This window comes from Anguilla anguilla, chromosome 3 (genome assembly GCF_013347855.1).
Source record: "Anguilla anguilla isolate fAngAng1 chromosome 3, fAngAng1.pri, whole genome shotgun sequence".
NCBI classification, from domain to species: domain Eukaryota; kingdom Metazoa; phylum Chordata; class Actinopteri; order Anguilliformes; family Anguillidae; genus Anguilla; species Anguilla anguilla.
Window position 1 is genome coordinate 39163242 of NC_049203.1, and position 26171 is coordinate 39189412.

The following is a 26171-nucleotide window of genomic DNA, read 5'->3' on the forward strand; positions in this document are numbered from 1 at the left end:
CTTTTGAGATAAAGTTCTCTGGACAGATTCAGAGTCAAAAGCAGAACTTTTTGGATGACACAGGTCCCATTTTGTCTGGCGTAAAGCAAATACAACATTTTGCAGTAAGAACATCATACGAACAGTTAAATATGGTGGTGGTAGTGTGATGGTGTGGGGATGCTTTGCTGCCTTGGGACCTGGACGACGTGCTATTATTTAAGGGACCATGAATTCTGCTCTGTACCAGAAAATTCTTAAGGAGAATGTTCGGTCCTCTTACTGTGCTTACTGTGAGCTGAAGCAGAGTTATAATTGGGTTATGCTGCAAGACAATGATCCAAAATACAAAAGCAAGTCCACATCTGAATGGTTGGAAAGAAACAAAATGAAAGTTTTGGAGTGGCCTAGTCAAAGTCCTGACTTGAACCCAATAGAGACGCTGTACAGGACCTAAAACAAGCAGTTCATACTCAAAAACCTACCAAATTGTCTTACTTTAAGCAGTTCTGTGAAGAAGAGTGGGCCAAATTACTCCACAGTGACGTGAAAGACAGAAATCACATTATAGGAAGTGTTTGGTTGCCATTACTGCTGCAACCAGTGGTTAAGTTTAAGAGGCCAATTAATTTTTCACGTGGGTGATATGGGTGTTTGATAAGTTTTTTTCATTAAATGAATGAAATAATAATTTTAAAACTTTATTTTGTGTTTATCAGGTTCCCTTTGTCCCTTTTGTCTAAAGATCTGAAACTATTCAGTGTGGCAAATATGCAATAATAGAGGACATCAGGAAGGGGAAGATACTTTTTCATGGCACTGTAAATTATGTGCCTATACACTGACCACTGACCAGGCATTTTCTGGACAGCTGTGTCTGCTGGTTTTAGGTGCACTGTTGCATGTAAGTGCTTCATGTAGCTCCACGAGCATTGTTTCCAAGGGCTAAATGATTGAAGGCTGCTGATAGAAAAGACACAGAAAAAGCCTGTAGACACTGCAATGCTGAAATGCTGGAATTTGAGGCCCTAGAGTGAATGAAACGACTTATTGTCTCAAATAATAAAAGAGATTTTTGAGTCATATACTGACATTAGTCTGTCCATGTAACCTGGAAAGATTTTTTTATTTGTGTTTTATTTGTTTAAATTTGCAAGAATGCAATTCTAAGGTTGGCATCTGCAATCCAGTTTTATGTCAGTTGTGTCTATTTTCAGGTGAGGTTGCATTAACAAATGACCATAGGCACGCTGCATTGCAACATTAATACTGATGAAATGATTACTTGCCAATACAACGTTTATAATATTGATAAAAACAGCCGTTTTGGGTTAAAGGTACTGTAATACAGGGAATAAATGTGTGCGCGTGCACCCACGCGCGCTCCCGAGACAAAAATACCACGTGTTAAATTATGGGCCAATCCGTTTGTTGATAACAGACCACGCGCGCGCCACCTCAGTGAAGAAGAAGAGAGGTAGAAAAGAGCGGACACTTTTTAGGTTATCTTTAATAGGATCCAAATTCAAGAGCAGCATGGCTGAGGACAAGCCAAAGGTATGATAACATCGATAATGACTGATTAGTTAAATATTTTGGTAGCCCAAGTAAGCTAGCGATAGCTAGCTGAGAATATACAGCCAATGGTGTGTTGGGATTGTAGCTTCTCTAGCTAGCCATCTGCTGCAATTCCGCGTTTTAACATATGAAATTAAGGTCGTGCGAAGCGCGACAATAATTATTAGGATTTCTGGCAGATGCATAATAAACGTGATAATTTATTTTCAAAGATGCACGAAAAATTACGTGTTAAGGCTTTCATTGAAACTGCGCCATTGTTTCTCTCCCGCGCAGTTTACCTCGGAATGGAATTCCGCGTCTCCTTTTGCGGATTTTTCTTTGTGTATATATGGTTGAGTCCCTGAGCCACGTTACGTCTCTGGCGTAGAAAATGCCGCAAGAAGAGCGGCTCTAGGCTAGTAAGCGGAAAGATGCTCTGTATCAGAAGAAATATAGCTAATGCTTGCTAGATAACCGCCATTTGAAAGGATGAACTGAGCTTCTCGTTGTCAATGACTAGATAGTCAACGGCACGTTAGATTTTGGATGTAGGCTAGTGTTTGTTAGATGGCTAATTTAACAGTTAACGTTAATACAATATTGGCTATCTAGCTAGCCACTTTACTATTGCTGCGTAATAGCGATGCTAAGTTGTATATCCAGTTTACCTTACTACCGCCTGTTAATTTAAATTTTATACCGAGTTGAAGACTGAGAGATTACTCTGTCAAGAAGACATATTTTTTGTTAGTTATTGATGTAGTTAACTTCAGTTTATAGCTTGTTGGCAAACTTGACTATTCTTGGGCCAAGAATGCATCTACCAGAAACTTATCTTTAATAACCATTGCTAAATCCTGTCAAAGTTATATGTAGCCAAATTCCCCGTCTCGTCATTTTGGGCACTAGTTCATGAAACTGTGTGTGTGTGTGCGCAGGATTGGTGAGTTTGTGATGAACTGTGATGTGCTTTCTCTACAGGAAGGTGTGAAGACTGAAAATGACCACATTAACCTGAAAGTGGCTGGCCAGGATGGATCGGTGGTCCAGTTCAAAATTAAACGACACACTCCCCTCAGCAAACTAATGAAAGCGTACTGCGAAAGACAGGTAACCTTAAGTGATTGGTTCTGAAAGTGAAGATGTAGTATATCTGAGGATTATTGCTTGCACTTAGAGAAACAAACCTATTGGTTGCGAGGTCCTCCCCGGGTGCCAAGAAATGTTGTGCTGTCCCAAAACTGAACCAGACCCCATTCCCAACAGGTCATGTCAGACTTATGAATGGCATTGTTTGCCTCACTCTTTAGGGTTTTGCATGGCAGAGGCTAAATATACTTTAGCTTACTTCTTTCCACAGTTCAGGCCCTGAGCCCATGTTCTGGACCGAGTGTAAACGACTTGCTGCAGTTATGTTGCTTCCCGGATGATTTTAACTGACTTAAAGCCTTGTGCATCCCTGAAGCTGTGGAACATAGTCAAACAATCAAAATTTTGGTTCAGGGTATGCACAGTTGTGTATAGGGATACATGTATGTAGTCATATATTTTGTTTTCAGGACTTTAACAATTCTTTATTATAATTTATTTTCAGGGTTTGTCGATTAGGCAGATTAGATTTAGGTTTGATGGCCAACCAATCAATGAGACGGACACACCTGCACAGGTTAGTAGCCCATATATCTGTGGGATCTTGATGTCTTGTATGTACTTCTTGAATATCACACACAAAAACCTAATGTTCTCATTTTTGGTCATGGTAATCCGAAAGGTTAATTTTCTAGTGCACTTGTTTGTTCAGTTTTCATATGTTCACATTCAATTAAATTCAGTAAACTTTATTTGACCCTGAGGGGCAATTAATTGCTGGGCATATCATCAATTAAAATCAGAAACAGTCAGGACACAATACACACAACCTGACATCACATACAACAGAAATTCAATTAAACAAGCAGAAAGGAAAATGCAGTAAAAACGTGCAGTAAAAAAAAGGTATCAAGTATGGATGTACACACAAAAACACACTTGTGCATTCGCTTGTGCCATTCAGGCTCAGAAAGTGCAGGGGAGAGGTGATCATTAATCAGCCTGATGGCCTCAGGCACAAACGTTACTCTCCGTCTTGCGGTCCAGCACCAGAGAGTGCAGTACCGTCGATCCAGTGGCAAAAACATTTATGTATACTTTAAAGGAAGTTTCATTGGAAGTTTGGTCAGACTGGGGTTCTTTTCTGCATTTACATCCTCCTGAATTGAGATAACAGGTCAGGCTGAATTACGATATAGTTTTGAGTCGAGTGCATGAAATGTGCTTAAGTCTGCATTTAAAGCTCCAAATCAGGATTCCTCCTGTATGATCAAATGTTATGTCACAATATTGTTTTGTAGCATTTCTGGTGACTGAAAAAGTGTTAGAGGCACATAATAGTGAAAGAACAATAAAATGAATTGTTACCAAACCATTTAGTTTTATGTCCAGTATCCATACCACCACATGCCATGGTTTGTCACACTATATTGAATATGTACAATTGTTTAGATATTGTCCTGTAAAATGGAAAGAAATCACAGTATTATGGGATCCTACTGTGGACCTGGCTATCATTCAGCATTCATGTCTAACGTGGGCTTTTGATTGCTGTATCCATTCAACGATCTAGCCCTATTGTAGACATGTGCCTCGTAATGTATAGTCAAATCTGTGGCCAGCAGCCCCGCATGATCAAACATAATGGCCCATAACATCTTCAACGGAGATATGGTTTTGGTCGGAAAGGTATTCCCTACCTCTTTGTGCAAGAGTGACTCTGGACGAGTGGATTTCTGCAGCACTCTGACACAGTTGCCCTTCTGTCCTGTATTCATTTTCCTGTCTGACTGTCGCCCACAACACCATTTTGGATCAGACCTGTTTGCAGTAGCTTTGGCTCTGGTGAACATCCTACATGAGGAGCGCCCCGTTTTTATAATCCATACATTTTCTGCCAAAAAATGCAACCATTTGTCATTTGTAATTTGTCTAGCAGTGGTAACCACATCGTGTGTTTGTAATATTCTTCAGATTTGTGACCATGTTGGGCTGCTCTTACTTTCAGCTGGAGATGGAGGATGAGGACACTATCGATGTATTTCAGCAACAGACTGGGGGTTCTGGGAGCTCCTGCTAAAGGATGGACTACAGACCTGGAGAGCATCAACTCAAATATTTTATTTGGTCTTTTTCCTCAAAATGCTCTTTCAATGTTTTTTTTTTGTTGTTGTTTGTTTTTGTATCCCTGAACCTCCACACCCTTTTCCAGTTCTTAATGGGGGGTGGGCAGGGTTTGTTTTCAGCATATGTAAGAGGACAATTTTTTAAAAACTGAAGCCATGCCTTGCTTGGAGTGATTGTCATTGAATCTGCAACTGTTACAGGAGATCAGGTCACTATAACACGACTTCTTTCGTAACAACGCCATAAGTGGAGGTCAGAGAACAAGTGGGGCTGAGGAGATCAGGCTACTGCAGGTGCAATCGTCACAAATGGGAGACTCTTTGGTCCTTCCATGAGGTCCACCCCAGGCAGAAGGAGTGGTTTGCTTTTGAACACATTTAGTAAAGTATAGTGAATATTTTAGTGTTTCTCTTTTAGGTACATTTACAGAAGGTTGTTCAATTTGTCAGATTTTCTCTTTGTAATCCGTACATTTGTTCAAAAGCTTGCTGCTCTGAGAGTGAATGAGGGCCTCTTATTTCCCAGGACTGGTTCATTGACAAGGCAATTATATTGGATGAAATGGGGTAGTATGTGGACCACGTCTTACACAGACAGCTTTCTGATCAATGTACATGTTATGTTTTAAAAAGCAAAGTGCGGGTTTATTTTAATGTCTCTATAAAAGATTCTTTCTGTGTGTGGGGGAGATGGTCATGCTCATTATAAAAATCCATTTGTAATAAACATGTCATGCATTTCCCCCTCCTGCCAACCGAAAAGGGACGTTTTCCCTGACCTAGAATGAGGAGCCTTTAATTTCTTGTAATCATGGTCCAGGAAATGACATACTGAGAGTGTATCTCTTGTGTTTCTGTGATTTTGTTTAACAGGGTGGGGGGTAAATGGGGTTGCGGTTGGGGTTGGTTGGGTGGGGGTGGAGGTAAATAAGTTGATCCAGTCATGTTTCATGTTTCTCTACAGATGTGGACATTTGTCGTCCTTTACTACTGTACAATAAATATAGTTTGGTACTCAGTTTCTTTGTCTGATTGTTCTTTTAAATGTCTGGTTACTTCATTGCAGACTGAAAAGCTATAAAGTGCTTGAATTCAACACTACAGCGGTTCTTTGATTTTCAGGTGTCTAAAATGTAAACGTTCCTTTTGTGTAAGGCACTGTGGCTTTCTGTCTTGACTTGACATATGGTATACTCTTCTGTACTGTAGTCGGAATGTAGCCTTGACATATAAAAAGTGAATTGTGCCTTTGATGTAAGAAGGATCACAATTGTCCCACTGGATGGAGAAGTCACTTTCATTTAAGATGTGTCACTTTCATGATGCAACCAAGTCACCATTCCCATCATACTTGGGAGTAATGATTCTGATGTGTCCAAGTGCTGGCCTGTCTGGGCCAATCACAGCTGATCCATTTTGACCATCACGATCCTCAGAAAGAATGACGTCCTTGTGCTATCGCAATACAAAAATGTATTACAAGAGTATTTTATGTGAGGAACAAGGTGTTTGGTTGGGAGTAGTAATTGATCGAAGTCATTGCCACAACTAGACATTGTGTTGCAGATATATAGCAAACAGGTCTGACCATAAATCAGGTTATATCAATGTGATACAATGCCTTTACCAGATGACACTTGGGATTGTGATTCTGGGTACCACATTAAAAGACAGAAACAAACAGAAAAGCATACAGACGGCAGTGACCTTTGTGGCATTTAAGTCCATGCTTGCTGCAGTGCTGTATACCACAGTTCTAGGCAAACGATGGCCCTTTGTTTTCATTGTGTATTATTCTGTCCTTAAAGTTAAATGGGGGAACCTACCCTGCCTTTAACACTCACACACAAAATGCACAGTAGGTCAAACAGTTCCAGAGATCCCTCTGTGTTTCTGTATTTATACAATGCAGTTTATAGAGCAATGCATCAAACATTCTATTTTTAAATATTAATAACTATACTTTTGAAATTGAATAAATTACAAAAATAACATACAGAATTGCTACTCTGTATATTATGCATCCTTTAACAATGATAAAGATACTAGCATTCTTGGTGCAATGTACAGTCTTAAAGGAAGGGTGAAAATCTCCCTAAAATGGTACTTTGATTTCAGGTTCCTCAAAAGGTATTTGTGACCCAATCTGAAAAATGCATAAATGCATATAAATTCACCAAGTCCCAGGTGTCTTTGGGTCACCAGGTTTTATTTACAGCTGTGTGTTTGGATCCAGAAGTTTATTTACAGTAGTGCATGTGTCAGCAACAGAAGGTACCAAGGCATTTGGCTATAGAGATATAAAAGACATACTGTAGATCCGGTGCAAAAAATTATTGTGCAGTCAAAATGCATTAATATTTATACACTAACACTGAGCTGCCCATTTTGAAAATTAGGCTGCAGGCATGCTATGAAGATACAACTTGGGATCTGCAGGTTTTGCACAAAGAGGAATGGAGTTAACCAGCTGAAAATATTTTAAAGCAATTCAGGCTTTCATACAATATGGTCTTATCCAGCTGAAGATATTTCCAAAAGTTAGCTGATTGCCTCCTTAATCCTGCTCCATGAAAAACCCTGTGTCCTCTTTCTCCACTTTACATGTTCAGTGTGAGAACAACCCACCCAGAACAGACATTATGCTATTGGACAGAAGAAAAATCACTGGAAACCCCCCAATACCTTATTGTATGTATCCTGTTTCATGCTAACAGTTTGGTTAAAGAAAACACTATGTAGTCCCACATGGTCATCATGATTAGCCCAGATGCATGGTTTTTAAACAGTTGTGATGTTTGGTACTGCTAGCACTGAAATCACCTTTCTGGTAGACTGCTGTGTATGCTGGTGCATCAATGATTCGTTACTTTTAGCATAAACTAATACACAGCATATGAAGTACATTTAAAATAAGGGACAGGCGGCTGTGCTGTAAAAGAAAAAAACATAAGTTATTAAATACATGCAATAGTAGTTATACCTGGGGACATTTTTTGGTAAAAATTACTTTATGTAAAATGAAAAGCAACACCAATGCTCCTTGTTGGAACTCACAGAGGAACAGCTGATTAAATCCAATAATTTATTAAAACATTTTGTAAAGCCAGTTACAAAAATCATCTTATTTTTTTTTAAACAAGCACAACAAGAAGTACATTCCGGGCTCTGGTGTGTCTGCCAGCAGTTTACCAGAGACCTCTGTGTAACAGCAGTGAGAGACAGGACAGGCAGTGCTGTGCGTGAGGCCTAGATGTCATGACAAATGTGCAACACTCTCCGAGACCACTGCACCACAGGTGACACATAGAACCTAGGGTCATTAATAAAAGAGATGACAGACAAATGTGTCCAATTAATGGTGCCAAGTCAAACACTATGTACTTCAGTTTGCCTTAACCCTATTTCAAAACCCCTCGGGCATCGCTGTGGTGTGTGGCCCCTCTGTCTAATCCATGTGAATATTCAGCCTTTCTAGGCTCACAGTGTGCTTCCCCCCCCCCCCCCCAACCCTAACCCTAACCCCCCCCCAGGCATTATAATTATCATAGGAAATAGAATAAATACCCCATAACTCGCTGACCCATTAGACAATACTCCTCTTCTTTAAAACACATGTAAAACATCCTCCAAAAACAAAAGGACCCAGCTACGAATGTATGTTTACCTACAATACTCTTTTCCGTTTCATCAATAGGTTCAACACTCAGTCACGTTTCATTACACAAAGCAGTTGCATATCTATTAGCAAATCACACAGTACTGTTCAGTTACTCAAGACTTTTGTTGTACATTAATCAGTTTTACACACATTTGGATTCACACTAGTTTTAGGAAAGGGAATAATATGAATGTAGTGGCAGAATAGAACAGTAGAATTATGTTATTCTAAACTCTTCAAATTTTCTCAATGGCTCAACAGTGTATAAAGCCAGTCACAAAGGAATGGGGTAAAAAGTCAACACTCAACACTTTAGACGTTCATGCCAGGATAAATTTTTATCAACCAATATTCAGTAATGGATCCACTACAATGCAGAATTAAGAAGCAGCAAGTCTGTTTAAGGCATTAGATTCAGAGATGGAGATGGTTCTTACCAGTTTTGCATCTGGACTGATATTGCTCTCCAATCCGTAAAGAACCATACCTGAAATATCAGTTGTGTTTGTATACAGACTTATTAATCATCCACATCCTTTCATTCTTATTATGTGGAATTGATAGACAACTTGGTTCCTGCTTCATAAAATGAAGACACAAAATGTATGCTGTGAATATAAAATTAAAATACAGTGTAATGGGTGTATACAATAAAAAAATGGTTGTCAACTCTTGGAGGGTGTGTATGCTGGTCTTTGCTCCAACCTACACTCTTAGCTAATTAATTACTTATTTGGTTGAATCATTTCCTCAGTTTCTCTTTTTTGAGTGCCTCAACACCTCAATAGAAATATCTTATAGTCTGGGAACTCAGTAAATCTTTCTGGTTCATTAACAGAACCCTGTTAGCCAGGAGGAATAGTTGGATTAAAACTAGCATACAGGCCTCCGTGAATTCAATTTTACACCCCGGTGCAGAAAACAAGTATCCTGTTAGTTAACTGTCATTTGATATATATCATAATAGTCACATATTGTGCAAAAAACACATACAGAAATCTGTCGAAGGCTCCAGTATTAGAGATGCGTGCCTGGAAAAGCTCAGTGATACGCCTGCATGGCAGCTTCGGGGCCATGCAGGGGCATGTGATAACATGGCACTGATTGTGAAAGTATTGAAACTCAGACCTGAACTCAGCCTGGACCCCACGGATGAGAGACTCCCATGTCACTGTTACCACTGCTGCAAGGAGACAGCATCCAAGGCTGACTGGTGTGAGAGCGAGTTTGCATAACGTGGGGAAAACCAGGTAAAGCAAGCAGACGGATCTGTTATGGTTTTGGCAGTTAAAACAGGAGAGATCTAACTCATATATTTGTGCTCCAATTGCTGAGATAGCCTTTTGTTATTACAATAGAATGTGCTAGTTATTTGCACACGTATTGAGAGACGTAGCAAAATATTTCACAAGTTTTAAGACACTCTTCTCATCACACCTTTTGATGTCAAAAGCTTCCCAACCAGCTGACTGGCTTCCCTTTAGTACAGACTTCCTTCCTGTTGCCATGCACCTCCTCTCGCTGCAAGGATGCTGTGCTGATTGGGCCATATTGATCACCTGATCCAGGCACTGCCACAGCTGGACACAGACCTCACACTGCATCTCTTCTTCACGATCATGTTGATGTAGGCTTTCATGATCTTGGTGATCTCCCCAACCTGCAAGGGGCAGAAGGCCAAATATTCACATACTGAAATTAAATACACAATATGAGTGAATAAAGCCTGTTGTACTATATAAGCTATGAGTGGCAGTCTAGCTTAATAATTAGAAAATTAAGCTTGTGGCTCCATGGTTGTAGGTTTGATTCCCAGCTGGTCTACTACCATTGCACCCTTGTGCAAGGTATTTTATCTTTATTGCTTCAATAAAATATCCCACTGTATATATGGATTGCAAGTGAAGAATGTGAGCTGTTTAAGTTGCTCTAGATAAGAGCATCTGCTGAAGGCCTCAAATGTAAATGCAAAATGTAAATGAGGCAAACTGTATTTGTCTATTTATTCAGAGCCGTACCTGTGGGGTTTCAAAGAACATCTCTCTCTCATCCACAGTGATCTTGTAGGTGCTGGCCTGGGGCGCCCCAAAAAAGACAATGTGCTCATACTGGAAGGTTTCCAGAGGCTTGGGCTCCCCTCTCTTGTACACAGACACATTCTCTGCACTCACACTCAGCCACAGATCGTGAGGAAAGCCTCCCTCTCGACACTGCAGGGAAAGAAAATCACACAGAGCACGGTCAGATATCTGTGAACCCTCAACTGATGCCTCTCTGTTTGGCTAACTTTGCCTAAGCCTACTGCATTCTGGCTTATTCTTATGCTTTCTTGAGTCCGTGCTGTGTTTTTAATAAAATGTTCAAATTTGGTAGCACTGGTTTCACTGTGTCAGTACTGTGGGAATGCACATGGGGTTCTATGGAAGTTCAATTTTGCATATCAAATTATTCAACTTTCAGCTGAAGTACTTGAACCCACCTCTTTTTTTGCCAGGACATGGTGTGTGAAGCACAAATCCAGAACTCTATGGTCTTACCTCCACATCAAAGAGGGTGGAGCCATAGCCAGGCCACTCCTTGATGATGGTCATGTATTTGAGCATGGCCTGGTGCTGGGGCAGGCCCTGGAGGCGGGACCACTTCTCCAGGATGCTGGCGCGCGTGGCCGACGTCTCCTCCTTCACCCACATCTCCAGCATCTGCTCTTCCTCCACGCGCTGCTTCTTCTGCGCGCCCGTCTTGAAGCTGCGTCTCAGGGTCCCGTCCAGGAAGCTGGGCCGCCTCTTCTCCTGGACGTGGCCCGGCAGGCCTGAGGCCCCCCCGGCCCCGCCCATCTTGGTGGACTGCAGGATGCGGGTGCGCAGACGTCCCACGGGGTAGATGTTGTCCAGGCTCCAGTTGGCCCGGCCCACATCCCCGTGCAGGTACTGCAGGCGCAGGGCAGCCAGGTGCTGGAGTGTCTCCTCCGGCGCGGGGAAATGGCCGCTGATCAGACTCTCGTGGGCCTGAGGGAGAAAAACCACCAAGGTGAGCAGGAGCAGTTACAGAAGTGTGCTGATATATGCAATACAATTCCTCATATCTCACACTGGATTACCCAACATTTGGATGTCAATGCACCACCCTACTACAGGTATAACAACAAATGTAAATGCCTGAGCAAGGACAATGACACGCACTGCTTAAGGATAATGACTACTTACTAAATTGCTTTCAAATTACAGACGTGTACTTTCAGTTACCCATAGCCTACATTTTTTACAATGTTTTTGCAATGATTACCAATATGCTCATTCGCAGACCATACAAAAAACAGGATCTGAAAAGAAGTACTCGTCAGATAAAAGAAAATGGTGCTCAGTGAGAAAAGTGCTCTCCAGTGGAAATCTAGAAGCACAAATGATTTTTTCTTCATCCTGGCAATGTGCCAACCCCTGAAGGGTAAGCTAAAGGGTGAAATTTGCACTCCAGAAATACTTAATATAGTCAATAACCAAACTGAAGTAAGTTGAGAAGCTAAACAAGCTTCAGGATGTTTTGCTCTATTTACAGCATGTAACAATAGAGGATTACATCAAGAGAAATAAGTCTATTGATTTGATATGCTATTGACAATACACCCTTCATAAACACATGTAAGGTGTTGCCATCATCTGTACCTCATCTGTACATTGTTTGCTGACAGCTCTAAGGGTGTCAGTCCCACAGTGGGTAAATGGAATCAGTTTTGTGTTTCATTCATTTTGAACTGTCAGTGAGTTCCTGGACCTACCTGTTCAAACATGAAGGCAAACTCCACCCCTTCTTTTGGCACACTCTCCACATCCAGGAAACAGTACAATTTGAAATAGAGCCTCCACTGGCCTTCCTCCTCCTCTTCATCGCTCCCTGTCAGCCTAGTTATTGAGCAGAATGAAGATATCAGCTGCATTACATACAGAATGAAATACTTCAGTCATGCACATATAGACTTATTTTATTAATCACACAAAATGGACATTAAGGGGAGTATTTCCATTGCGAAGGAATATCTAACATTTCTAACAAAGGGTAAGTCTGTGAAAAAGTGGGAGAGCTTGCACTGATTGGTGAGAAGTAAGACACAAGGTCCATGTGGTCTGGGCACAAGCAAGAGACTGCAGCAGTGATGGTACCTCTCAAACTTGGCCAGCACGTCGGCCACGATTATTCGGCTCTCTACAGCCCGGTCACTTGTGGCATTGTGCTCAAAGAGGGCAAACAAGTTCCTACTGTCCTCCATGGCCAGACCTCGAATCAGCTTCTCCACCACCTAGAGACAGAATACACCACCAGGCTAACATCACTGTGACATGGTTCATCCCTAGGGCCACCAGTTTGTCACCAGTTTTATGACCCTCTTCATCATGCGCCCATCTCTCTCTTATTAAAGCAAGAGAGCAACATCAGATATGCCAATCTATTAAACAAAAATAAGTATATCAGTATTAATGAGAGTAATGGCCGTACTCTTACTTGGAGCGCACTGTTAAACATTCCTGCTCATAAATAAACGTGCAAACTTATAGGATTTTTATGGTTAATAATGTGGCAATTGAGGCTGAACACACCTCTCCAGCTGTGGTGTGGGAGTTTATGGAGATCTTGCACGAGCCCCCTCCATGACAGTACACTGTTGTGGTCATCTCCTGCCTGGTCAGCAGGGCGGTGATCTCTTCCTGAGACGGCACATATTCCCTGGTTTTGGTCTTCTTCAGAGACTCACCAATAAAGTGAGCATACTTCTCGATGTCAGTCCCTGGAAACTGTTCCCTGATCCTGCCAAATAATGCAAACACAGAGCTATAGACGTGCAAGGAAAATGGGCTTCATTCACAAAACATGCGTACAATCACCTTTGATTGTAACCTGGGTGTAAGAACGTTTCCACAAACATTTCGGCATTCATCATTTTTTCTTGTGTCTGTATTTGTTCATGGCTGTTTCCTCATCACATAAACATGAAACAGGACTGCACATAAAATTTATTAAGTCAGCATTCACCATCTCATACACCTGGGATATGCACAGAAACACACAGGTCTGTACATGTGTCATAAATCCCATATTGGTTTTTCGTAGGGACATTTTTAAGAACAAAAGTAAGAATACTTTAATTTTTAAAAAGATTTGGCATCTCCAATCCCACCGGAATTTGGAATGTCCAGATCACGAACTATGTACAAGCATGCTTAAATTTGCCACGGGAACCCAGATGGCCAACGGGGGTTTCTTGAGCAATGACCACTGCTATCCTCGCTAGTTGAACCCCTTCCATATATCCCTTTGGCAACTCAAAGCCAGTAGTGTGCCGCACCTGCAGGGCTGCTGGCTACAGTCAGTTCTGGCACAGACCACATACTATCCGAGACTATGGTTCTTGCTCATGCGTTGCAAGCAGAGTTAACTACCAAGCAGCCAGCAGTGCCTAATTCAGAGAATCCATTCCTTCATATATATATACAATCTTGCGCTTTTTGCTACTGAACAGTGAAGACCCTGGAAGCACAGATGCTCAGAGTGTGTAGATCAGCCCTCTACTACAAACTGCTGTGAGGTACATGATGGGAGCCTGTACCTCTTGAGGTGAAATTTGAGGTAGCGCAGGATGGCCCGGCTGGGCAGGAAGGTACAGCTCATGCAGGTAAGCAGGTGCCAGTGGGTGCAGTTGGCTGGGCTGTTGGGCTGGGGAACGTGATTGGTCTGTTTGATCAGCTGGCAGTACACCTCATCACGCAGGGGCCGCAGGTCCTGGCATGTCTGTAGGATGCCCTGGATGATTGGGACCGGGTCTGACACGGTCTCCATCTCCTGCAGAGAGTTGAACATCTTCACCGCCTCATCCTGCAGGCTGGCATAGCCCTTCTCCTTTTGAACTGGACCACAAAAAAAGATATGCAGTTCAGAGTCATTACACACAACAAGAAAAACTATGAGAGAGAAGAGGTAGAGGTGTGTTGCATCATATCATATCTAGACCTTTTAAAAGTCAGTGAACAGTGTCACTGGAACAAACTTCAATTATTAGACTCTTATAAATGCAGAAATACAATTGCTACCCTGTGCATATAACCAGGTCCGGCTGTGCCCAGCTAAGCAGAGGTTACAGTAGAGCTTAACACCAGGCCTCAAAAGGTCAAATCGCCTGTGTCAGTACTGACTGCAGTCAAAGGTCTTGCAGGGCAACATGGAATGCCCCAGCAAAATTCATTAGATATCGCAGGCAGGTAAGGAGCTATGCCAAATGCTAAATTCTTCAGTCGGCAGCTTATCAAAAACCTGACAGGGCTATTAATAGCAACTGATAAAAACACCAATTGCAAAACTAGTATAGTACTATTACTAGTATAACTGATATTACTATTATAGTACTACTACTAGAATAACAAATTACTACGAGGCCAGATACATTACATACACATGCCCTTTACTACAGACTATATAAAATGTCTATTTTCTCATAATCATTGAATATACAGAGGTGCTTGAGGTGACTCACGGTTGGTGTTCACCTCCCCGTATGGTAGGGGCAGCAGAGGGGAGTGCAGAGGGTGCTGCGTGTATCTCAGGATGGGATTCCTGCGGTACATCTGCTCCACTGCCTCTGTGTTCAGACTGGTCTCCTAAATAGGGTGGCGGGATCAATGTCAGAGGTCAATTAAACACTGGCACAGCCATGCTTTACACACCATAACCTCTAGCGCCGGGGTTCCATAAATTTTGGTTCAAGGCATCCTAAATAACAACCCTGACCAAGGACCCCAACCTCAAAGAAAGTTTGTTGACATCGTTATCCAAGATCCACACAGGCAGTGCAATGTCTATTTAACACTGGTACCTGGAAGCAGGTCATGATACCATGGATACAAGGCATGTAGCAAACAAGGGGCCAGGTCTGTTTTACGTTAATGGCCTAATTATATACGGTAATGTATGAAATATCTAAGTGTAATATACATATATTTAATCAAAATATGTTTTTACATTTTGCTGATGACCTCACTTTGGAACACCTTGGTCTACAGTACATAATGTGTTCTTACAGAATTAAATATTTCAGTATCACAGGACAAATTATGAAATAATTAAAAAAACAACAACACACCAGTGCAAACAACATAAGCATAGCACTGATGTGCAATTTATGATCAGTTTATATTAAAGGCAAGGTTCTGCACATCACAAGCTCCCAGGAGAACAATTTGGGTAAATGATCCTCAAAAGGTGAAGAGCTACAAACATGTTGCCTCACTTCCAAAGTCAGGCAGCCACCAGATGACTCTGGCTAAGGGTTTGCAGAAGTATGAAAGTGCCGCACATGAGTCTATCCAGAGGGGATGTGCCATGCACTGCAGAGCAGCATCACACGGGGGCAGTACCTTGATGTCTCGGATCAGTTGCTGGGTGGGAGTCTCGATTGCCACCTTGTTGTCGATGACACCCTGTATGGCAGATCCCCATCTCATGGCTTCATTCAGCATTTTGGTGTAGAGACGATAGGAGTGCTTCCGCCCGTGAATAATGATGTTCCAGTAGCCTAGTTTTAAAGTGGGGGGAGGGGAACAACTCTGCATTACTTACTACAGGGTGGACTAAATACCATAGAACAACAAACAAAAATTAATTAACTGACACGCTCTCTGAATGGTCCTTCTTAAGAGCTATATTATTCATAAGTGCTACATATACATTCATAAGTATTTATAAAGGTACTATGTACTGCTTGTGAAGAAATTATATAGCTCTTATGAAGGACCATTCATAGAAAGTGTTACCACTGATTCCAACAAATACAATTACTTGAATACACAACTAATGATGGTGATGATGATGATGATGATTATTATTATTAGTAGTAGTAGTAGTAGTAGTAGTAGTAGTAGTAGTAGTATTTTTCTATAGCAAACTAAATTGTATTTTTTGCTATGATGATCATCACTGAGCATGGACTCACCGGTCTCTTTGAAGACCTTTTCATCAGGCTGCATCACAGAGCAGAGGCTGTTGAGCACCAGGGTGCCAAGCTTGGAGGAGCTGCGCTCAGAGGACTTGTAGTAGTCCAGAGAGTTATTTGTCAGGACAAACCAGCGCTTCTTCAGCTTCATGGAGGTGCTTTTTCCTCCAGATTTCACCTCCTTGTGCAGCCAGCCTGAGGATAAATGGTTTCGCAGATCCCAGGGTGAGAACAAAGGCAATTGGATATACAGAATACTGGAAAGGGTTCACCAAAGAAACCAGATATGTCACAAGAAACCCCACTTGCTCAGAGTTCCAACGTTCAGAGTCTCTGACTGAGAAAGTCAGAATGAATCGACCTTGTCAGACAGCACTTTAAATTCTAAAGTATGTTAACCAGGTCCTCATTAAGTCAGCCCTGAGTTGATATTGAAAGGAACAACATAAAAAACATCACGGCAAGGTTCATTTTTTAAAATAAAAAAGCCATTATTCACAAAAACCATATGCCATAAGCATATGGTAAAGCTTGGCCTGAGACAAGACGAATGTTCCTATTCAGAGATTTTACTTGGAGGTTGTTACAACCAATAGCAAATGTCCTCAAAGCAAAATTACTTGCATAACAAAAATTAATAATCATAAAAACAGTAACTTTTGTCCGTCGAAGCTGTTTTTGCATACACGTAACTATTTATATTCGAGGTCTGGATAAACTTCCATGGATCAATCCACTGTAACGCACCTCTCACAAGGAACTCCTGGCCCTCGATCTTGTTGTCTCCCTTAGGCTTTTGCAACAGGCTGATCCAGTGGTGCATCTCCTCTGGAAGATCCGTATTACAGTGGATCACCCGATTGGCTGTGATGATCACAAAGGAGTTGGGCCTGCAAGCACATCATTCACAAGACACATGATCCCCAGTGCTGTGGCAACCTATTTCTCGCCAGGAATACTATCATCAGCCATCAGCCATCTTGGCTCCTCTCTAAGTAATCTGATTCAAATGATAATAATCTAAATCATCTGTACTTTTGCACAATCCCACATGGGAAGTCTTACCTGTCTGGATTGTCTGAGGCACAGACCGAGTCAATCAGCCCAACATCCAGAGTTCCCTAGGAGACGACACAGAATGCATTTAAGTTGTTTTGAGGCAGACAGATCTATAGCAGTGGTAGATTAAATGATACTGGTCACTGTTCTTAGCAACAGAGGCTGTGATACTGACCACGGCATTCTTTGGGTTGGCCTGCTCGTGATGCATCTCCTGCAGTTGAACTGGGGTGGCGGTCTGGACCCGACTCAGAACGTTAAACCAGCCGCTGGAAGCATGTAACAGGGAGAGATCATTGTAGTACAGGGACAGAGTGGTTGGATGGAGACAGCCTCATAATGACTTAGCACTGAGAATTTCCAACTGAGAAGTCAAGGGATGGATGGCAAGCCCACAGCACAGGACCCCCTTGCAAAAGAGATTTTGATCTCAACGGGGTTTTCCTGGTTAAATAAAGGTTAACTAAATAATAAATATCCCAGATGAATCAGAGAATTAGTGACACACCTGGCATCCTCTGGGGAGTCTGCAGACACGTGATAAGTCCTCTCCTCAGTCACAATGTTTAACGCATTCTCCTTCTCGTGGTTGTCCACAATTTCCCTGTGAACCAACCCAGAGCCAAAGACAATGAGCATAAATTCCGCCAATGGCAAACAGTAACAGTTCCACCTCCTGATTGACAAACAATAAGCACTTTGCAGGTGTACTGTTATGTGTGGTCTCTTTTATTCATTTGCCCTCTTGGATACCCCTTGTGGTTGGCCGGGGTATATTTTTGTTTTCCTCTTCTTAATTGTAGATATGCAGCAACCTGGTGGTACCCCTACATAACCAGTCAGTGAAGTTACCCAGGTGCACCTTGTTAGATGACAGCTCCTATGCTGTTGCCCATGTGAACCGCCAGCTACAAGAACCATCTGTTTTTGCCCTTTATATTATTGTTTTTGTTAAATATATTTGAATTTAGTGAACATTTTTGTACTTTGCGTTGCGATCCGCCAGGGGCAGGCCATAACATGTCCAGAGAACAGCAAGAACCACTTACTTGACTGTTCGCACGTCGATGGTGCCTTTTAGCTTTTCCTCAGTGTCGTTCTCAAAGTACATGAGCTTGGCTTCCCGCAGCACAAACCAGCGCATCTTCCAGTTCCGCCGCGACAGCGTGGACAGGCCCCCGCCCTTTTTGTACAGCCAGCCGGACTTGAGCGACTCCTGTTTGGCCCGGAACCACATGAATGTCTCATCTTTCAGCACACACCAGCGCCGCCGCCAGGGGTTCATCAGCCCACCTGAAAGAGACATACCAATTAATCCAATTTACAAACAAGCGATGCAATTGGTCAGATCATCAGCAGACATAAAGTATGCTGCATGGTGATGGGTCAGAGTATTTATTTTTGACAAGCTCTTGGAGGAGTGTGCCACCCTTCTTTTTAAATTTTACTTTCAAGTCCCCTGGTCTGCACCTCGCCAAACAAGGTGTGTTTTCTTTTTCACTTTAGTGTATTTATTTAACAGAAAATTAAGTTGGAACATGAATTTACAAACATAGTGAGTCCAGGATGAGTTACCAGAAGGCACATGACGTCACATGGATGGTCAGAGACTGAGCACACTGCTCTACTTGAGTAAAGTTCAACTTTATAACAGACAATGAATTTAAACTTAGATGACAGTGTGAGCACTATACAGCCAGACTCTGATAAACATCCCTGACTCTGAGTAAACACTGTTGTCTGTTTACTCTGAAGGGAATGAGATACTCTTCTGACTTAGATACCCAGACTGTAGCTCTAGAAGCTCACCCTTCATGTAGAGGTAGCTGTGGAAGTATGGGGGTCCATTCCCATTTAAGAGGTTCACTCTCTCGCCGGACGCCTCCTCGTCTGTGTCTGCATTTCCTTCGTTGTCATCGTCACTGTCTATGAACTGTAATAACAAACCTGTCAATGAACTCACTGTTTTGCTTTTCATGCATTCTCAACAAGCTTGTTTTGTCTAAAGATTTCTATATTTTCTAACTTAAAGTTCAGCAGTGCACCTAAATGTTTCACATTGTTTTTCATGTAACAAATATACTAATGGCCAGAACACAGAAGGCACTGTCAATAGAATTGTTAGCATGTCCCTGATCAGTACAATGATGACTCTCATTGTAAGAATCCCAGTACTTGGTAATGATGTGAAATGTGTAAGTCTCTTTCTTTCTCTGTGAAAGCGGTCACTCACAGAGTCTGAGCTGCCGCGGTGTGAGTCCAGGCTGCTGTAGGTGCAGGTGGACTTGCGAAGCACCTCCTCGTCGGTCATTTGACCTTCAATGGTGCTGCCAGCATCCCCAGAGCTGCCCTGGGCTTCCTCAAGCTCATCCTGGTCATAGTCTGACTCCACATCAGGCGGGACAGTGTAAATGGGCTCAGAGTCCGGCAGGCTCTCGCGTTTGGCTTGCTCTGCGTTCTGAGCTGCCACGTCGTCGTTCCCTTTGACAGAGCCTGGCAGGGGTGGGGGTGGGGGCGGCGGGGGTGGGGGAGGCACCATCCCTTCCGCAAAGCCGGGCGGGGGAGGGGGCAGGTTGGTGAGGATGTCGTGGTCCAGGGAGCCCTCCGCAGGGGGCGGGAAGTCCGGGAGGGGGATGCACTCGTCGTCCGCGTGAAAGCCCTCGTCCACCTCTTCCTCGGAAGCGCGGGCGGTCACAGAGGGGTTACGGGCAGCCTCCTCTCCGGATGGGCCTCCGACGCCCGGCGGGCCCGCCGCCCCGCTGGGGGTCTCCTTCTCCTGCCTGTGGGTCTCGGCGTCGCGCCTCTGCTGCAGCTCGTTCCGCGAGCTCTCACACAGCTGGGACACGCCCTGCTCCCGCTGCTTCTGCAGCCGCTCGATCTCCCGCTCCAGCCGCAGGATCTCCTCCATCTGACGAGTCTCCTCTTCCAAGGAGCGAGAGCTCGCACCTTGGGGCAGCCCTCCCTGGAGAGGAGTGAGTGAAGTGTACAGATAGGGGTGGGGATTCATAGTTTAGACACTTGTAATGCCACTCAGAAATTCAACGGTTTCAATATCAGTTTTGTAAATCTATGAGTAAGCAACATTTCATGCCATATTTTAGGCCCATAGCCATTTTTCTTCTGTTTTTCTTGGAATGCCAAATTGCATTGGTGTACCGGTCTCATCACTACACCATCATCCATTAAGTCAGGAGAGCACAGACTAGCACACCCTCCAGACAAACTTCTGCCAGCTGCCGCTTCTTTGTGTTTTCTGAATTCCGCCAGCTGTGGAGACTGATGGACGGCAGTCTATTTACACAGCTGGTGCAGGCAGACTGTAGGTGCCCAGTCAACTAGATGAGTCGCTCTTGCACAATGAGGCGGGGAATACTGGTATACAGGCTGGAACCCTTCCTCTCTGGGTGAGGCTATGGCTAATAATGTGCTGCTAATTTAATTAATTTAGCTTTCTGACTTCATCTTGTGAGGATTATGGAGAAACAGTAAATTACCTGGGCACACAGCTGATCCATTCCCATATTATTCCTACGAGTCAAGAAACAGGTAAGCCTTTAGAATTCAGTAACAACAGGACTACAGAAACTAGACTAAGATCTGAAAGAACATTGTGTACCTGCCGTCTCCCGTCCCCACCCCATCCATTTCCTGTCTGGCCTTCAGCTCTTCCTGTTTTCTCCGCAGCAGCGCCGCCTCTTCCTCCTTCTTCTTAATCTCCTCTTCCTCTCTCCTCTTTTTCTCTCGCAGCTGGCAGGATAAGGCGCGAGCCAGCTGTCCCCGGCGGTGCTTCTGGAAGACCAGCGTGGCCGAGCGCACGCGCAGGAAAGCGCGTCTCCAGAAGTAAGCGCGGTAGTTCTTCTGGATAGTGACGATGCTGGCCAGAACTTTCCTGTAGTACTTCCTACAGGCAATGCATAGACCAAGGTCACACATAGTGAAGGAGAGCCTGTTCACAGGGGACCACCTCTACTTCCCCTCCATGGCTAGAACATGAGGCAGGGAACTAGGAATTATCTCAATGATATTCTGATCTACACAACTGATTATTTCAAAGTCAAGGTAAACGTGAAGGTGAACTTTACTGTCCAAAAATATGGAAAGCACAAAACATAATCAGACACAGACAAGATATCATTAAATCCAAATAAATATAATATACAAATTCCCAATCTTCTGTTGTAAATGCAATTACCATCTCTCTAAATTTTTGGTAACTCATGAAAACTGCAAATGTTGAACCTTTGCCACCACCAATAAAGAGTTATTATAGGCAGGGCATTACAAACAGCATTGGGCCCTGCTTGTAGCTCTGACTTTAGCTCTGTTAGAAACTGTGATGCTACCAGTGCGTTAACTCCGTCTCTGCTTAGCAACCTTAGTGACACCTCTCAGTCTTTCTGTTTTGTACTTGGGACATTGTCAAAAAAGCAAGAGAAAGGAGAAGTTATACGCATACACACACACACACACACATGCGTGCGCACACACACACATACACACACACACTAACCTGGCTGTATATCTCAGTATGTAGGCTCGTATCACCAACCCCGCCTTACACCGAACTCCCTCCCTGGCCTTCTCCAGCTTCTGCTCCAGGGACTCCTTCATGAACACCTGTCGGGCACGGTATGGCCAGGGCAGAGGAGAGGGGAAATGGTGTCAGCTTCTGAAAGTGGCCTTCCAAACAGATTACAGACTATTCTCAGGACTGCTAATGGAAGATCCTGCTGCTACAGTCTGTCACTGTAGCTGACTAGACAGCTTCGCTAGCTACAGCAGTAAAACTGTAATGTAGGTATTGGTAATCAATGAATGAAATCAATTAAAATGCAGACATTAAAAACAGGTAACGCGCACATTAAAGTGAAGTAACTCAGCACTAATCACATTAAGGAAATGGAACGAGCAATAACTTCCTGTCACATGTGAGAAGGATTTGCTGGCACATTCCTCCCCATGGACATTAAACTTGTTATTGCTGGTTCTGTCCACCCCCCAAGATTGATTTTTTCTTTATATTTCTCTTTATTTGATTTTTGTTTGGGGAACAGGATTCATCTGATCCCCCGAATCCTTCCCAGATACCTGCTTTATGAAATTTTTACTTTTCATTTTCAGGTTTAATGGAAATGTCATAAATGAAGTATCAGCTAAATGTATTCCAATACCACCTTCAAATGTGCCCTACCAGGTCATGTGACATCATCATGGATTGGTAAATTGTCTCTTACCCACATGCATTATAATACAAACTAATATATGAACAAACTAACATATCATCCCTCAGTTCCCACATCTATACAGATGTGCAGCAACACTTGGAAATTTCTATGTAAGGAGCATAATGTGGTGTCTCTGTGCCTGTGACAGTATGTGACTGTGGGTAGAGGTGCAGTGAACAGGGTGTGTGTTTGGTAGAAACACGTACCTTTGTCCTCCCGAGCTGCCACTCTGCCTTGGCCTTGTCGTACTGAGTCAGAAGGTCTGTGCATTTGCGCTTTTCCTCGCCGGTGGCGTTTTTGTCCTTCAGGATGATCTTGTACCTGGAGCACAGAGAACAGGCTCTCTGTCATCGCTCTATCCACCAGGTTAAGCCAAGGTCTTATAATGTCCGGTCTCATTTGTAAGCCCAAGCCACTGTGCAAGACCTCCACCACTTCAGGAGGAACCATCTTCCCACTCTTACAATTAACCAGCCATAATGCGAGGCCTCTGCACTAGGGGACAACACATCTTGCAAAGGGTTTGGTACAGGATAAAAATATTTGAAAGAACATGAATAAAAATGGAAGAAGCTAAAACATCATTACCAGCCTCTCAGTTGAAATCTGGCAACCCTAATTAAGCTCAGTATTGCCAGGTGTAATACAAGTAACCTGTGAAGTTTCTTACCTGCTGAAGAAGTCCTTAAACGTCCTGCGAACGGGGAACCCAGCCCGCCGGATCTTTACCGTCTCCAACATCCCAGAGTAGCGCAGCTGATTCAGGACCACTTCCGGATCAAATATGTTAGCGTTCTGAGGAGGAAGGCGAACAACATTTTTTGCTGATCTGTTTGTATCCTACATATGACAGATAAAAAGCCTCAATGTTGCCTTTTCAATCCTCTGCCTGTCTGCTTAATTCACTTGGCTAACAGCAAAGAAATTAACATGTTTATCAACCACAAATGTAACTACACTGCTGACTGGCATCAAGAGCATGGTCAGCTTCATGATAACTGTACTTTGCTGTGGTTTTCATGTTGAGGGATTAAGGAGTTCTTCACTTTCTGTCAAGCGTCTCGACCCAACTGACCGGAATTTTACCATTTTTATATTTTGGAGAGTCCACACACCCCCCTCTGTCACAACTACGTGTTTGTGTTTTTTATGTTGCTTAATGTAAGTAACACATTTTCGTCAAAAACGTTCTTTACTTGTGATTTGTAATGCCCCAGTTTGTATTTGTAGTGCACTATGAATGCATATGACGAAGCAGCTGGTCAACCGAGTTGCTATGACATAAGAAGTACCCTGCTGATTGTAAGCCTGGATGATGCTATAGCCAATAGCACACAACCCTGCAGGAATCTCCATAGTCAGAATCCAACAGCATACACTGGGATGTGTCACTGCACTGAAATAAAACATTTTTGTGTGAAATGTCACAAAGGAATGATTAACTCTTAAAACCATACAACTATATTCTATGTGTTGGTGCAGACAGAGCAGCATGTCCATTCAGAGTCACACCTTTTGACTTTTGTTTCGTGAGAAACATTTATGTTGCATTACATTACAATGCCTCTTATCCACAATGACTTAGAGAAGTGCACAGCATCAGTGTTATTCTCAGGAATACAAAACTGCAATATCACCATGAAGGCACAGACGGCCCATTTATGAACAACAAAGAAGATGAACGGCTTGATTTTCCTCAGTACTGACAGCACCGGTCTCACCTTCTGCATGTTGGGTTTGATGCAGCGGACAAAGAAGGGATTGGAAGCACTCAGGGTGGCCATTAGAGCATGCAGGGAGTCCTGAGAATGAAATAAGCGTCTTCATCATAATTGGTCATCACTGTAATCTACATCTGGCACACGTATGAGCATCACATTATGCCACTGTACACGCTAAACAATATGGGCTGCAAATGTATGCACTGCTCATAGAAACAGCAGAGGAGAGAATGTTCAGTGAGACCCTGGAGTGCCCCCATATCTACAAACCCATGCCTCTCACAAAGTTGGGTCCTCATATGGTTAGACTCACACACACATGCACACATACAGAAACACACACTCACACATACACACAGGTATGCATGCACCTAAATAGTACACAGGCATACACACACACATTCACACACACACAGCCTAATTTCTTAGCCAAAGATTTCATCGTACTTGATCTATCAACAGTTGCAGCAGATATTTGCTCTGCAAACATTAATTAATACTTTATTTTGCTGTTACATTCTTTTGTCTGTTTTCATATAATTAGGCATCGGAACAGAAAACATTACTTGATCCCAAAGGCATGCTTGTAATCACAGGTCATTCCCCACCCACAATTCCCTGACAATCTCACCCTGAACTGTGAGCTGACTGTAGGCTTGCGTCTGGCGGTGCCCATCTTTATAGTCTCCTCACTGCTCCGGCTCCCCACTTGCTCGAACAAGTCATAGATGAAGTCCAACCTGAAACACACAATAATACAAACATCATTCAGAAACCCATAACATCCCCAAAGTGGGAGGAGTTTGCTGGCAAATAAAAGTGAATAATAAGGTGAATAAAATATATCATGACATCCTAACTCTAAGCTGCAGTACTCTACATTTACACACAGAATTTACTCAAACACTGCTTGTCTCTCCACCTCTGATTTTACTGTTCTGAACGGGCAGGTAACAGAGCATGGAATGGCAGCCCATTGGTGTGACTCACCTGCTTTCCTTCAGCATGTTTAGAATATCATCTCTGAACGTGTCTCTGTTCTTCTCCAGAACCCCCCTCACGTCATACAGAACCTGGCGGAGACACACAGAGCACACTTTTCCATTAAGACTGCTCGTCTAGTCTATGAGTCAGACAGAGGAAAAACTGGACTCATCTCTACATTTCAATTTGCAGATTCTCTTTCAAAGCTCATCGCTCTATGAATCACTGATCTTCTGATGTCATCTGCTGCCCGCTGTGCGGTGAGTGGTTTAGGACCTGTGCCAATAAAGTCTGCCAAGCAGGCCAAAGAGCGCCCCGCAGCAGTCGCCTGTGGAGAATGGCTCGGCGATCAGCAGTGGATCCACAGTGAAGGAGAATTCCCTCATGAGGTCAGTGGCCTGCGAGTATGAATATTAATCACTTTTAGACCATTTAACCGCCCCATTTTTGAACCTTCCATTATGCTTGTTGCGTATACAAATACAACACAATGCCACAATATCACAGTGGGGTGTTGTTCTTGTAATCATTGTCTGTTTTGTGTGATACAGTGTTTACAAAAAAAGGTCCCATCCAGCTATATGAAGGATCTAAACACTTAATTTCCCTGTGCTTTATGTGAATTCTAATAGACTAATAGACTTAAGAGGATTAGTCAGCATTGATCATTGTGCTTTTTAATATCTACCCTTAAACTACAGGTCTAATGTTACTGCAAGGCAAAAACAGTGATTTAAGTGGTTAACACCAAAATCTACGCATTTAGAACCACATGTAAAGGCATACGCAGAAGCT

The 26171-nt window shown here is 43.0% G+C and overlaps 2 protein-coding genes across 2 annotated transcripts in view; one reads left to right on the top strand and one right to left on the bottom strand.

The window, feature by feature from the left end:
- The first annotated feature begins 1408 nt into the window (after nucleotides 1-1408).
- LOC118222212 (small ubiquitin-related modifier 3-like) lies at nucleotides 1409-5522 on the top strand. Its single transcript, XM_035407614.1, has 4 exons — nucleotides 1409-1536; nucleotides 2521-2649; nucleotides 3134-3205; nucleotides 4637-5522. Exons 1-4 carry the CDS (start codon nucleotides 1516-1518, stop codon nucleotides 4706-4708), a joined length of 294 nt encoding a protein of 97 aa, XP_035263505.1. The 5' UTR covers nucleotides 1409-1515; the 3' UTR covers nucleotides 4709-5522.
- A 2764-nt stretch (nucleotides 5523-8286) lies between these two features.
- Nucleotides 8287-26171, bottom strand: part of myo10l3 (myosin X, like 3) — a 63679-nt gene continuing 45794 nt past the window's right edge. The window contains exons 17-41 of the mRNA XM_035407941.1: nucleotides 25383-25465; nucleotides 25024-25132; nucleotides 24393-24473; nucleotides 23342-23466; nucleotides 22878-22992; nucleotides 21957-22063; nucleotides 21063-21347; nucleotides 20941-20974; nucleotides 19680-20408; nucleotides 19256-19379; nucleotides 18496-18739; nucleotides 17955-18050; nucleotides 17622-17715; nucleotides 17453-17508; nucleotides 17135-17277; nucleotides 16388-16582; nucleotides 15813-15970; nucleotides 14933-15056; nucleotides 14012-14309; nucleotides 13005-13212; nucleotides 12570-12706; nucleotides 12188-12311; nucleotides 10953-11420; nucleotides 10434-10625; nucleotides 8287-10075 (exon numbers count right to left, since the gene is read on the bottom strand). Of these exons, the coding sequence (XP_035263832.1) occupies nucleotides 9971-10075; nucleotides 10434-10625; nucleotides 10953-11420; nucleotides 12188-12311; nucleotides 12570-12706; nucleotides 13005-13212; nucleotides 14012-14309; nucleotides 14933-15056; nucleotides 15813-15970; nucleotides 16388-16582; nucleotides 17135-17277; nucleotides 17453-17508; nucleotides 17622-17715; nucleotides 17955-18050; nucleotides 18496-18739; nucleotides 19256-19379; nucleotides 19680-20408; nucleotides 20941-20974; nucleotides 21063-21347; nucleotides 21957-22063; nucleotides 22878-22992; nucleotides 23342-23466; nucleotides 24393-24473; nucleotides 25024-25132; nucleotides 25383-25465 (4434 nt within the window). The 3' untranslated portion in view covers nucleotides 8287-9970. The remainder of the gene's footprint in view (nucleotides 10076-10433; nucleotides 10626-10952; nucleotides 11421-12187; nucleotides 12312-12569; nucleotides 12707-13004; nucleotides 13213-14011; nucleotides 14310-14932; nucleotides 15057-15812; nucleotides 15971-16387; nucleotides 16583-17134; nucleotides 17278-17452; nucleotides 17509-17621; nucleotides 17716-17954; nucleotides 18051-18495; nucleotides 18740-19255; nucleotides 19380-19679; nucleotides 20409-20940; nucleotides 20975-21062; nucleotides 21348-21956; nucleotides 22064-22877; nucleotides 22993-23341; nucleotides 23467-24392; nucleotides 24474-25023; nucleotides 25133-25382; nucleotides 25466-26171) is intronic.

What these genes read in the sequence shown, in the direction of transcription:
- LOC118222212 (XM_035407614.1), top strand. Translation starts at nt 1,516, where the DNA reads ATGGCTGAGGACAAGCCAAAG. An exon ending in TGGCTGAGGACAAGCCAAAG is followed by an intron (nt 1,537 to 2,520) that starts GTATGATAACAT and finishes CTTTCTCTACAG; the next exon opens with GAAGGTGTGAAGACTGAAAA. An exon ending in AAGCGTACTGCGAAAGACAG is followed by an intron (nt 2,650 to 3,133) that starts GTAACCTTAAGT and finishes ATTTATTTTCAG; the next exon opens with GGTTTGTCGATTAGGCAGAT.